Below are 14,641 nucleotides of genomic sequence, written 5' to 3'. Positions count from 1 at the left end.
AACGTTACACTAATCATTCCGTTTATACTGAACAGTCTCTAAACCTTTTAAAATTCTGAAGAAAATGTAAATGACTATCATAAATTAAATTGTTCATTTAAATATATAAAATTACATTATAATTACACCACTATTCAAAAGATTCTGGTCAGTAATCGTTTTTTAATGGAGGCTAACCAATGCTGCATTTATGAGATCAACAATAGTCCAAATGTAATATTGTGAAATATGATACCAATTTTAATTAATTTATTTGAAAGGTAGAATATTTGGAATATTTTAAAATGTAGTTTATTCCGGTTATTTCCTTTAGAAATGATTTTAATATTTGCTGATTTGCTGCTAAAGAAACAGTTTTTAATATTTTTGTGGAAAGCGCGATAATATATTTTTCAGGATTCTTTGATCAACTGAATATTAATTAGGCCATGCTAATGTTGCTTCATAACCTTCCTGCATAGTCAAGTCACGATCTAATTAATATTCATGAGTCAAAGTTTTACCACCATTGAAAAATCCATCCACATACCATCAGCACTCCTAATACTGGTATCGTGACAGCTCTTCTCTGAACACACTGCACATTTTCAATGTGTCTGATTGCTCAGTCTATTACATAAACAATCGTTCATTGTCTGAAAAGTGGAACTGTATAAAATGCACAAATAAAACTGTCAAAGCTTTGTTATGCGGCTGAAAGATGATGAACAAGCCTGAGGGAAGCTGCCTAGCCTCAGTGCAGCTGTGACATCTGTTTGCTGTTGAATACCGGAACTGTGAATATTACAAAGAGAGCCCTACCCTCCATATTAATTTCTCTGTCATTCAACGTCCTCAGTAGTGGAGCTTCGACTCGCTCGTGTCTTAAGATACGGAGCAGGATGCTGGCCAGCAGGGTGCGGTCCTGCCCACACACGTGAGCCAACGCATAGATCACATGATAGTCTCTCTGCAGGATGAGCTGGGGATGGACAGTGAGAGAATGTCAGCAAAAGATACTTTTAGCATGAGGTTAAGTGACAGTAATAGTTCAAACCTAAAATCCTTTAATATCAGATCATATCTTCAACTACAAGGCTACATCCCCTTCTGTGAAAAGTGTAGAAAATGACCATGTGTAAGCACACCTCTTTGAATTCACTGTACTCTTCCTCAGGCATGATCTTCTCCATGGAGTATCGCACTCTTACTCGGAGTGAGCCTGGCTCGATTCCCTTCAGCGGCACATAGGAGCTCAAAGGAAACCACTCATCGATCATCTGGCCCCTCTGCAGTTTGGTCAGCTGGCAACGCATGAACACTGAGACAATATAGAAGAGACACTAATTAGAGAGGAGCAGAAGGCCTGCTTTGCTTCATCTAGTACCAGCAGAGGGCGCACTTTTGCAAGGAAAAGTAGCACAGGGGATGTTAAAGAAAGGCGAAATTGAAATTGAGCTCTATGGTAATCAATAGTCAATTACCACAGACAATAACTTAATAACTTTGAAAAAATAAATCTCAAATCAAGTTGCATTAACATTTAAAATGAATAGTCCGGAGCACAAATCATAATTCTCTTCAATAAACTACTGCTCTAGGTTTGGGGTCAATACTTCTATTCAGCAAGGATGCATCTCTGTTTCAGATTTCAAATAAACAGGTTTCTTTTTTAACCTTCTATTCATCAACAAATCCCCGAAAAGAATGCATCATGGTTTCCACAAAAAATGTTTTGCAAATATAATGATAATTAATAATAATAAATGTTAATAATAAAAGCACCAAATCAGCATATATATATATATATATATATATATATATATATATATATATATATATATATATATATATATATATATATATATATATATATATATATATATATATATATATATACACACACACACATACATACACACACACACACACATTCCTTTTGTCACACCAGCCACTCAAATGTCTTACTGTATACAGTTTTATTTTTGTGTGGTTAACACAAAGACTTTTTTGCAGTCAGAAAACCATCCTTAAATTCAAAATCAATAACAACAAAAGTCATCTAGTCAGTATCTCATTTCAGTATCTAAAATAGCTTGCAGTGTTAATATTTAGACCAAGTGTGAGGTATTCTCAAAATACATTTAATACAATAATTAATTATATGGAAATCAACAGGTAATGATACTCACAGATGTCACTTTCTTTGCTCTTCTTGGACTTGTTGCTTAAGCTTATTTCAAATCTGTTGATTTCGCTCGACAAGTCACTGTGAGAGAAGAACAGTCATCAGAACCTTAATCGAGCATCACTTTTTTCAAAGCCTCCCAATGAGTCTTGAGAATCACGATGAACTCACTCAAAGATGAACTCCTCGGTGAACACAGGGTTCTGGCCCTCTCTAGGATGAGTCTTGGCCACCTGCACACTGTTCAACGAGATGGTGCAGTAGGGGTTGGTGAAGTGTTTGATGGGAAGTTTGTGGGCCTCCTCCACATACAGTACTAAACTGCTAACCTAAGGTGAGAGAATGACATGTAAATGTTAGATTTGTCTGTGCTCCGTTATGAATAAGTGATGAGATGTCAGAGGCAGATGACATGTGGAGCTCTTTTCTAAAAATATGCCTGTGGTAATGAAGATGATGATGTTCTTGTTAAATTAAGCCGAAACTGCGTGACTGGGATCAGGTGCTCTGAAAGCGGTTTTCATCATCCTGCTCACCAGCATCCAGACAGCTCAGCTGTGGCCCCTTCTGACAGCACATTCAGAGTCATCCGAACACCTTAACTCATGATTACAGGAACGGAAGCTGGCACTTAATGAAAACTGTGAGACTTCTCTCTTACCTGACGCAAACGCTTGCTGAATGTGATCTGCAAGGGTTTCCTAAGGTTACTGCAGAACGTCTGCAAGCATTTCATCCAGTCCTGTGAATGCAGGACACAAGGTTTGTTTAATGACTTTCGTTATTTAACACTTTTACACAGGCTTGGTTCAGACATGCAGTAAACTCAGCAGTAACAATTATGTGGAATTTGTCAAATCTGTTTAGTGTGTGTTTAGTGTGTAGTGTCTTATTTTCTTTTTAATTTGGGTTACATTTGAAATTATTTTTTATTTATAAACTAATACCTTTATTAAGATAGGATGTGTTAAATTGATCAAAATTGTCAGTAAGGACTTTTATACTGTTACAAAATATAATGTTATTTCAAATAAATGTTGTTCTTCTGAACTTTCTATTCATCAAGGAAGCCAGAAAACAAATGTAGCATGGTTTGCACAAATATTAAACAGCACAACTGTTTTCAACATCGTTAATAATAAGAATTCTTTCTAATGCACCAAAAATTTGAATGATTTATAAACTATCATGAAATACTAAAGTAATGGCTGCTGGGAGTTTGCCATCACAGGAATTAATTACATTTGAAAATATATTCAAATTGAAAATCTTTTAAAAAATAAAAAAAATATTTGACTGTCTTTTCTGTATTTAATGTAGCCTAAGCGAACTTTTACTTTTAATAGATTTGTATATATATATATATATATATATATATATATATATATATATAGAGAGAGAGAGAGAGAGAGAGAGAGAGAGAGAGAGAGAGAGAGAGAGAGAGAGAGAGAGAGAGAGAGAGAGATGTAGTACCTGTGCCAGTTCAGGTGTCTCCCCAGCAAAGTAGAAAATGTACTGCTCCTCGCTAAAGTGCTGAATCACAACCTGGAAACAGTTTGGCCTGGGCAAAAAGACAACATCAACATGAAACAAGTGCATCAAAATTGCTTCTAGGTAAACTGGCCCCAAATACTGTGGACACTTAAGCTATACTTAAATGTTTGAATCTTAGAAATGTCTTTCTAAATATGCATGCAAAATATCATACCAAGCGCATCTGCAAACAAATAATGATCAGATTTAAGGACACCAGGGACTTGAGTTGCATTACAATTTGCATACCTGCCAAACAGACTGTCGTGGACCCCGTACACAGAGCAAACGCTCAGATCGATTAGTCCCTTGGGTTTGGTGGCTCGTTTCTCACTCTCAAAGTAAATGAGCTGAGCGTCGTTGCCCTCCAGGATGAAGTACAAATGCTTCCAGCGCTTACCCTTACCTGTGGAAGTACAAGTGAAAATGTCAGCAAGATGCTTCAGACACATTAATCTACTTGAACATTTCTGTTTAAAAATTCTGTTTAAAGCAGCCAAACCACGGGAGAATATCTGATTTATGTCATGAATTTAAAAGATAAGTAAATTAATTATTGCACAAGGAGCCTGTATGATAAAATATTTTACTAAACATAAACCAGCTGAATACGAAATACAGCAACAGCTTAAAGGGTTAGTTCACCCAATAATCAAAATTATGTAATTAATAACTCACCCTTCATGATGTTCCAAACCCGTGAGATCTCCGTTTATCTTCGGAACACAGTTTAAGATATTTTAGATTTAGTCTGAGAGCTCTCAGTCCCTCCATTGAAACTGAGTGAACGGTATACTGTCCATGTCCAGAAAGGTAAAACAAACATAATCAAAGTAGTCCATTTGACATCAGAGGATCAGTTAGAATTTTTTGAAGCATCGGAAAAAAAATTTGGTCCAAAAATAGCAAAAACTACGACTTTATTCAGCATTGTCTTCTCTTCCGTGTCTGTTGTGAGAGAGTTCAAAACAAAGCAGTTTGTGATATCCGGTTCGCAAATGTATCATTCGATGTAACCAGATCTTTTTGAACCATTTCACCAAATCGAACTGAATCGTTTGAAACGGTTTGTGTCTCCAATATGCTTTAATCCACAAATGACTTAAGCTGTTAACTTTTTTAATATGGCTGACACTCCCTCTGAGTTAAAACAAACCAATATCCCGGAGTAATTCATTTACTCAAACAGTAGACTGACTGAACTGACGTAACGGCGTCATTGGCGATGATTCAAGTCTTCGGTTTACCTGAGCTCATAACATTAGCACAGAATCAGTTCAGAATCAATCACCAAAAGAATCAGTTCAGTTCAGACGCACTGTGTGTCGGTCTGCTTCACGCTGAATCACACATGCGCAGTATCATCAGTTCATTGGTTCACGAATCGGACGCGTCTGACAGATATGGTTCTTGACTCGAGAACGAGTCAATCTTTCTTTTGTTATGTGGCACGGCTCGGTGTTCATCTTCAGTTCTCTCTTCACAGCAGTTCAGTCAGTGTACGGAGTAAATGAATTACTCCGACAATGCTGAATAAAGTCTTGATTTTTGCTATTTTTGGACCAAAATGTATTTTCGATGCTTGAAAAAATTCTATCTGACTCTCTGATGTCACATGGACTACTTTGATGATGTTTTTCTTACCTTTCTGGACATGGACAGTAGACCGTGCACACAGCTTCAATGGAGGCACTGAGAGCTCTCGGACTAAATCTAAAATATCTTAAACTGTGTTCCGAAGATAAATGGAGGTCTTACTGGTTTTGAACGACATGAGGGTGAGTTATTAATGGCCATTTAGATTTTTGGGTGAACTAGCCCTTCAATGTCAACAAGAAACAACAGATTTCAATTTGATTCACAAGCTCTTGATTTGAGTCAAATTTTTAGAATAATTTAAATATGTCAGTTGGTTATTTATCAGGTTCAGTATGTGTCAATTTTTCAAAGGGGAAAAGTCCATCAAGTTCATGGACACTGAATGACTCTTCTGAGCGAAGTTTACCTGTTTTATCGCCCTTTTTCTGCAGAAAAAAAATTGACTGATAATATGAGACATGATGCATTTCTGTAATTTATACTGTCTTTTAACATATTTCATAATGTTAATTCTTGTTTATTTGGTACTGTAACTAGTAGATCTGTCATGTCACATTAAGCACCAAAAAAACATTAATTGTTAGAAATTTCCTGATAAAGCTGGCATAATTTGAAAGCCAAGACTTTGTTTTATATCACAAGTACCAGCACAAAAGCTTATCGTGACTGTTTAATGACAAGCATCCTGCAGTTCATGTTTCGTGAAGTTCTGTTCATGCATCAACTGAAAACAGTAAGAGACTAAAAGATTTCTGGGAACTTAGGATTGAAGAATCAATAAAAATTGACAATGGATTAAAACAACCAAGCCCTAATCAGAACTCTATAAAAATAAATGTGGCAATGCACAAAGAGGTGTATATCGGCTAAAATACTTACGAAACAAACAGGTACTCACTTCCTCATTTATTCTTATCATCAATTGTTAAGAGGAAATTGAATTTGTACATGTGGAGCCTGTATAATGCAGCCAGGATTTGAGACATGAAGATTTTAGCACACATTAAACCCCCTGAATATTAAATACAAACAGCTGAATACTAACCAGACAAGATGTCAGAACTAATTCAGATTCATAGCCTTTGATCAGTGAGCACACCCCACAGAGCGCCGAATCTCTTATTAAGCAAAGTCTCTGTCAATGAACAGGACAGCTGTGTTCAGGTAAAAGCGTTGCTGTTTGTTCTGTGTAGCTGATCCTGAGCTGACTGTGATGAGTCTTCCTGTGCATTTCACAGGTGATCAAAGACTGTCATGGTTTGACAAAACCACACTCACATGGGGCTTATGTGCTACAAATTACCCACATCCTCTCGTCCCACTGAGAATGACTGAGCACTGAATTCAAATGTAACAAATGTGTGTCAAAGAGCCTGATAACAAGTAAAAAGTCAATGGATGCAGTTGGCTGCATTAAAGTAGCCTGCGGTACCTTTGTTGAAGAGAAGATATCCTTTCTTGACAATGTTTTTGTAGAAAGCATCTTTTGTTTTCCGTCGAATAGTGTTATAGATTTCTCTGCCGTCGACAAAGTCGGAGAGGACTTGCTCTTTTTGCTAGATGGCAAAAAGGACACAGTATTATGCTTATTATTGAGACTATCTTCAGTGATTTCTGATATCTGAGTTTATTGGTATGAGCTTTCATTTACCTGGACCGAGACAGGATCTTTTAGAGTGTAGCCCTCCACGATCTGCTCTTTTCGGTAACGTTCGATAATATCGTCAACACTGCCAGGAAAAGCATTGTTTAATTAGAGACCAGCTAAATATAAAGCGGAGTGGCTTTTAGTACTATGTGTAAAATTACATAGTGTTACATTTTTATTAAATCAGCTCTGCAGCATAATATATGGGACCGGGTTTAATCTCTAAAATGCTTTGTTCAGCATCAGGCAGCAAAAATATTTGGACAGGCAAATATTTTTGAGTATATGACTGAAATCTGTTTAGTTATTATTAGTGTGAGTATAAATGGGGTTTGCATGCAAGTTAATTAAAATAAAATTTTGTGCTTTTTCTAAATTATTCACCTATCTATGTAATAATCAAACACTTAAGTTAGATGTGTTCTTTTGTATACAGTTGTGGAGCAAGTTTTTAATCTTTGCAACCAAATCATTAATATCATAATTGTAAAAAAAAATGTAAATCCTTTTTTAGCGATCATTGTGCAATATGCAAACACTGCTATTTCCTGATGATGGAATCCAACATGGTGCCCTCTGCTAACTGCTTTGCGTGGTATTGCTATGCTTTTGTTTGGATATTGCTGTTATGTATGTGCACACATTCTGTTACTATTTTTGGTGAGCTCACCAGGAAAAATCCCAGACAACTATGTTGTCATTGCAGTGAACTATTGTATTGTATTATAAGATGAGAAGACAAATAGGTGTTTCAGAGCAGGATATGAGGTTCTGTTTTCAGGCAGACCCCACAGGATGCTTTCAAGTATTGGCACTTTAAAGCATTAGTCTGCAGTCCTACCTGTCATAGTACCGCCCTCCCATCATGTACTGGTTGTTGGGAGTGGGGCTAATCTTGAACCTTTGGATGTTCTCATTGGTACGAAAGAAGAGGGAGTAGTCGCCCGGTGTGTTGTCTGATGGCCTGACTAGAAAGCTGCAGACCTGACCAACTGAACAGAGAAGCAGCATATTAGAGGTGGTTTAAAACAGATTTAATTGGAAGTTTAAATAATGCCAGCTTCTGTTATCCTCTAATCTAATAGTTATCTTTAATGAATTTCCCCTTTATGTTTGGGGGGGGGGGGGGGGGTATTAAGAGTGTGTAATCTAAGATAATAAAGCCAAATACGGGTCTAAAAATTACTACAAATTATGTATATAATACCTTATAATGAAGCCTTTAATGCATTAATAAATCAAAAGTGCAAAAGTCTGTTCCTGCCACAAAACAATTGTATAACTTCAGTGGGTTTGGAATGACATTTATTTTGGCTAATAACAGATAAAAGACTAGCATATAATAAATGTACATTCACTTTGGCATTTGCTAAAGATTAACTTTAATTAAGATTAAAGATTAACTTTAAGTGAGTGTTAGATAAGGGCAAAGGTAATCTAAATATAGAGAATAAACATGTATAATTAAATATCCAATATCAACGAACACCTTTATTAATTTTTTTTTTTTTATAGAATATTGGCAAATAATTACAGAAGCCAGTTTCTGCCACAGAATAAAACGAGATAAAAAAAAGGTAATTGGAAGTTTGACTCTCACAGACTTTTTCCCTCAAATCTCTGAATTTATGTCACGCAACTTTAAATTCACATTGCAATTGCACATTCACAGTTTTGCAATTGCAAGAAATTAAAGTCAGAATGGTGAGATAAAATCGATTTAAAACCAGAATTGCGAAGAAACACACACTTATAAATAATCATACATTTTTCTTTAGGAGGAAACTATTACTTTAATAATGTCAAAATATGTTAGTGAAATTCATTGCTGTCTGGTTGTAGCACATCATCTGATATCACAGATATTTTTTTTATTATGTTTATTACACAAACATGTAACAGCCAGTGGTTTATGTCAGACTCATGTACCTGTCATTAGCAGGTTGTATGCTTCTTGTTTGCTGATCTTCCTGTGGTACCAGCTATGAAGATAAAAAAGGAAAAACAAGAGGAAACAGGAAATGAAACACAAGCAAGCAGGGCAGAGAGGGCAGCACCCCATGCCTCTGTGAGTCAGAGCAGCCTACTACGGTCACAAACCCGCCTCTATCAAATCAACAGCCTGAGGCTCAAACACTCCGATTCATACACATAAGTGCAATATTTTCCCCTGATTCTGCACATGTTTCTTCTGCTATTGTACAATGAACTAAAATTAACTGGGCAGAAGAGATCTACATGTGAAACTACAAGTGGGTCACAGAGAGAATTCTCACTTCTTGATTTTGGTCAATTTGGATACGATTATTAGTATTAGACAAAGAGGACAAGCTTTGGCTGGTTAACATGAACAGTTCACAATTAGATGTTGTAAAACACCATTCTGCTCTATTGACAGTTATTCAAAAATAACCATATATTCGGACCAAAAGGCAAAAGATAAAAATCACAATTGTTTTTTTTGTTTTTTTTTTCCAAGTAAATGTTTCACCAGTTCCCATTTTTAGAGGGCTATTATAAGGTCAAAACAGGCTTGTGCGATAGTCCCGTAGGCAGTGTGCCAACGATAGCCCTATTACATTTCGAGTGTCCCGAGTTCAAGTCCCAGCTCGAGGACTTTTCCCGATCCTGCCACCCCCACCCTGCTTCGCTTCCTGTCAAAACTTAATGTCCTATCAAATTAAAGGTAAAAATGGCAAATGAAATAATATATATATATATATATATATATATATATACTTACATTTTTCCCTCATGGGGATCCTCTTCTCGTCCCTGAGAATAAATTCAAATCAATCTATGAATCAATGTGTGAATCCTCAGGAAGTTTACTGGAATCTTTTGTAAGGAGCTTTCGAAGAACAAAAGCTCAGAGACACTTACCACCTCCTCCACAAGATCATCCACGATAAGGCCCTGTTCTTCTGTCCGAACATTGGTTACCCACATCCAACCGTCATCCAGTTCATTGTGAACGATAAAAATGTCTCCTTTGAGAAAACTTAAGACAGACAATAAAGTTTATGATTATATAGAAGAGTAAAAACTGAACAATAGAATGAAATGATCGCAGAAATTCCAACAAATTGTTTAAGATTATAAAGGCTATAAAAACTTGTTATTTTTCAGATCAGCTTTTTGAAAAAGCTTCTGCATTTTGAATGTAACAGGAATAATAATTGTGAAACGTTTCCCAAAATATGTTTCTCAAATAATGAAGTTACTAGAGGGTTCCTGTAAGAGGTAATACTTAATGATATTTTGAAATTGCTTTTTCAGAATTATAAGGCGGCTTGAAATGTTTAAATTTAGGTAGGGACATAGTCCTTTACACAGGATTTTTCCAGCTTTTATTGCAATCTAAATTGCTTGCTTTTTGTAACTTTCTGTAAGAGCCACTGAACACCACAGAGGAAGAAGATTATTCCAACCAGCTACTCAGGCGAATCATCTCATCCCTGGTCCAGGAGAACCCCAGCTCTACACATTTTTGATGTCTCCCTTATTTAACACCTAATTTCTGTCAGCAGCTCATTACTAGAGGCTCCAAGACCTTAACTGCATCCAAGTCTGCCAGCTTCACTTCTATTAAGTACATGGAATGAATAACCACGTCCAAATACTCATTAAATGGCATGCAAAAATACTAAAAAATGACTTTCATCTGACATTTTAAAGTGTAATGCACACTTTAATATTGCATGAGGACACAGGAAAGTCTTCTTATACATAAATGGTGGGAAACAGCATCATTTGTCATTTTTAGACCCGCACTTAGACTCATTAGCTTATATTACAGTACACACTTTTAATACTTTTTTTTCCAAACCTTAAAGGGGAAATCATTAAAGATAAGTATTAGTTTAAAGGATAACAGAAGCTGGCATTATTCCTAATATTAATTCCAATAATTTTAAATGTTAACACAGACTTAAACAGAGGTTGCATTATTGAATTTATTCTGCAACTAAATTGCACACAATATGGTTGAGATTCATGCTTGGATTTACTATATTTTGTGACATTAAACATGCAGAAAAAAGTCTGAATCCTGAAATGCGAGAGAGGGTTTTTATACCTGATTTCATCAGTTTCTGGCACTTTGGTGTATGGAAGTATGGCCCTCACTCGCCGCCTGTCCTCTACTGGCTGTAAGGAGAATGAAATGTTAAAGCAGCACCACAAGGGACCACAGCACATACTACCACTATGGTGATCAGCACTGACAGATTAACAAAACCTAATCTGGATGCACAACCTCAGATATAGCAACAAATAACGAAAAGCACATGGACAAGCGGTATCAATTGTAAAGTTAGAAGTTCTGATGTACCTCTGGGGGAGCCACTGGAGATGACAGTTTTTCACCTTTCAGTAGGCAAGACACATAGCTGTAGTAACCAATGAGGTCTGACAGGGACGAGAAGCGCCGTCCACCGATGTAGTAATCTCCACACATCGCAATGATCCTGAACACACACACAAAGCAGAAACGGTTTCGCCTTTCCGCAAATACAACAGGAGCACATAAGCACTTGTAGTGGTTGTAAAACTCAAGTTTTGCATGTTTACTGAAATGTAAGAGCTTTAGTCAACTGCAACATGACAATGCGACTCTCAAGCATTTGCCATGGAGAATTAAAATTGATATACTACTGGAAGAGTTGTTTGTTTGCTTATTGTTTGTGTCATTATGAGCTGCACAAGTTGGTTCATTATAGATGAAAAATGGCTTGAACTGTAGGTTCTTCCAGGTTTAAACTAAATGACAAATAATGTCAACCGTATGAAAAAGCTATAATGTGCAGCCACAATGTTAGGGTGCTGGAGCGGGTTTTCAGGGAATTGCTATGTGGTTGCTTTACCGGCCCAAGTCACCTCTAAGTCTCTATAATATTCTGATCTTTAGATATGTGAATGTGTACTGTGGCAATGTTCAGTGTGCTTGATCCTGACAGCCCAGCTCACCTGAAGTGATTGACCACATTGGTCACACTGAGAAATGACAGTACAAAGGATCCAGGCCGGCGGTCGCTTTCCCTGATGAGGTAGCTGCCCGGTACCCGAGCCTGACGCAGTCGCTCTTCTGCAATGGTTCTGTCCAACATTCCATGGTACCATCTGAAAGAAAGCAAGCCAGCACAGATGACGGAAGTTAGTCGACAGTAAATCAGATTTTAGTGTCTTCCTCTATTTGGTCCATCAGCATTCATTTTAATGCAGCCCTGAATGTTGGAAAGTGCTGAAGTAGGTTTTTTTGAAAGGCTCTTTTTGGCCTGTTAACATAATCAAGCCTATATTTAGTACATTATATTCCAAAGCTCTTTGCAGATTTGAGAAAAACCTTTGCTATGATTCAGTAACTGAAAAAAAAAGAAACTTGCAGAGATTGCATTAGAATTATTATTTTGTATTATTTGAGTTTTTAAACTCACTCAACAGAGATATGACAGAGCTCCGGACGCAGAATTTCTCTTGACAAAAGCTCATGCGGAAATATCCAAAGTGAAATCTTGCTCTAAAAAAGGAGCCTCAGCACAGCGAGAAAATTTAAAAAGCTTTTACCGCAGAGCCTCAGCCATCAAAAACATGGAGCTCTCTAAATTAAACAGTAGCTTTTCTAACAGCACCGCTTAATTTTTCAGAGATTTTCAATCCCTGTAGAAAAAAATGAAATAAAACACTCTTGACTGATTTTAGTGTTTTGCAACAGGGTGTCAAGACAGACAGTAAAAGACAGAGCTGAGTTTATTTAGCTTAACACTACAAAAATTATATTAACCATTGTGTCATGTTTCCTTGCCAAGCCAACCAAGCATAAGTGTCCTCTAATAAATATTCAAACAGGAAGAGAAAAAAAAAGAAAAAGAAAAACCTTCATGGTCCATATGTGCTTACACTATTTAGATTCACTCTTGCTGCACAGTTAATGTCATTCAAACAGAAACTAACAGCAAGTCAATTAGCACTTCAAACTTGACAAAAAATGCACAGTCAATTACAGTACACAAGTCAGCACATATGTGTGTGTGTTGTTGATGTGGTGGAGAGGAAGTGAATGGAGGAGGTGAGAGATGAGAGTGAGACACAGGAACGACTGTGATATTTTCAGAGTCTTGGCCATAATGAAATGCCACACTGACTGCAGACAGCATGCATCCCTCCCACACTCAAACTCACTGTATTCAGACGGAAGCGCAACTTCTGTTTTATGCTGAATGTCAGTTTTCTGGGAAGATTTTGTAATGTTTTGCGTACAAGAGATGATGCATTTCAACTCTTGACATTTCTGTTGCGCAGACTGTGCAATTAAATCAAAGAGAAAATGTAGGCAGGTAGGTGACAGACAGACAGAGACCGATAGACTAGAAGTTAGCATGACTAGAGGTTGTTGGAGACCAAACATGAATGGGGGGAGAAACATGCTAAATTACATTAAAATAATATTTCAAACTATAACAATAGACATTATACTATAACACAAATCCTTGGTTCTAAAAAGTGAGTCCAAAAATATAAGAATTATCAGCCAAAATGTAGTGCTGTGATGGTCCCAAGTGTACCTTATAGCACATATTATGCAGTTTGAAAAGTAAAAAAAAAATTATAATTTAAAAGATGAGAATCACACTTGGTCATGTAAACTGTTGGCCCATGTTATCAAGCACAGTGATAAAGAGCACAGGCATAATTTGCACACTACAGGCTTAACTAGGCTAAGCTCATCCCCCATCTATATTAATTTATTGAATATGCAGGCTCTATAAAGCAAGTGCTATGAATAAAACTGCACCGTTAGCAGAAGGAGAGTCGCTCGTAATTCCCAGAGGCTGGGTTTTCTTCTCAGCGGGACTGCCCCGCAGCTCTGTATGCTATAAAAATGACATCAGTACAGGGTTATTAGCACACTAGATAACGTGCTCTATTAAAACTTCCAGTCAAATGATTCAAATGATGACTGTCATCCTCGATACTGGCCATGATGAAGGCAAGATGATGTACTAGCAAAAGCATAAGCAACAAAACTTACACACCCTTGAGGTCTGTTCACATCGACAAGCCTTTAAATGGAAATACTGCCCATTACATATCACATGATTTTAGTGACAACGTCTCTTACAAATATAAAATGATATTTTAGAATAATATTATCATAAGATAATCACTCCAGTATTTTTCTTTTCCTAATATATCACTTTATATTAAGTATTATTTTTATATTTTATTTATAAAATACTGTTAGGTTTGGGGTTTTTCAAAACTCACCTATGCTAACCAATGCTGTTAAAACAGAAATATTATTCAACTGTCAATTATCCAACTACATTTTTGTGGAAATTTTGTGGATTTGTTTTCTGGATCCTTTGATGGATAGAAAGTTCAAAACATCAGCATGCATGTTAAATCTAAATCTTTTGTAATCATTTTTGTCTTTACTATCACTTTTGTTCATTTGAATGCATCCTCGGTGAATAAAAGTTAGGGGTGTAACGGTACACAAACATGACGGTTCAGAACGTACCTTGATCTTGATGTCACAGTTCGGTACGTTTCGGTACAGCAAGGGGAAAAACTTTTTTTTTTATAAATTAATAGTGGTTTACTGAACAAATTGCTCTCTCTTTAAATAAATTCACCTATACACATATACACACACCTACTCAATACATACACTCAGTGCCGCTGCTAGACAT

The 14,641-nt window shown here is 36.5% G+C and overlaps 1 protein-coding gene across 3 annotated transcripts in view; it reads right to left on the bottom strand.

The window, feature by feature from the left end:
• Window positions 1-14,641, bottom strand: part of LOC113079136 (ras GTPase-activating protein 1-like) — a 34,502-nt gene that overhangs the window by 8,595 nt on the left and 11,266 nt on the right. For all 3 annotated transcript variants that reach the window (XM_026251344.1, XM_026251356.1, XM_026251352.1), the window contains exons 2-17: window positions 11,916-12,068; window positions 11,281-11,416; window positions 11,026-11,096; window positions 9,831-9,948; window positions 9,691-9,722; window positions 8,877-8,929; window positions 7,789-7,939; window positions 6,951-7,029; window positions 6,732-6,855; window positions 3,950-4,106; window positions 3,641-3,728; window positions 2,829-2,909; window positions 2,339-2,496; window positions 2,172-2,248; window positions 1,128-1,300; window positions 802-961 (exon numbers count right to left, since the gene is read on the bottom strand). In XM_026251344.1, coding sequence (XP_026107129.1) covers window positions 802-961; window positions 1,128-1,300; window positions 2,172-2,248; window positions 2,339-2,496; window positions 2,829-2,909; window positions 3,641-3,728; window positions 3,950-4,106; window positions 6,732-6,855; window positions 6,951-7,029; window positions 7,789-7,939; window positions 8,877-8,929; window positions 9,691-9,722; window positions 9,831-9,948; window positions 11,026-11,096; window positions 11,281-11,416; window positions 11,916-12,068 — 1,811 coding nt within the window. The remainder of the gene's footprint in view (window positions 1-801; window positions 962-1,127; window positions 1,301-2,171; window positions 2,249-2,338; window positions 2,497-2,828; window positions 2,910-3,640; window positions 3,729-3,949; window positions 4,107-6,731; window positions 6,856-6,950; window positions 7,030-7,788; window positions 7,940-8,876; window positions 8,930-9,690; window positions 9,723-9,830; window positions 9,949-11,025; window positions 11,097-11,280; window positions 11,417-11,915; window positions 12,069-14,641) is intronic.

The sequence above is a fragment of the Carassius auratus genome, chromosome 5 (assembly GCF_003368295.1).
Source record: "Carassius auratus strain Wakin chromosome 5, ASM336829v1, whole genome shotgun sequence".
Classification (NCBI taxonomy): Eukaryota; Metazoa; Chordata; class Actinopteri; order Cypriniformes; family Cyprinidae; genus Carassius; species Carassius auratus.
This window is presented reverse-complemented; position numbering and strand designations above follow the sequence as displayed.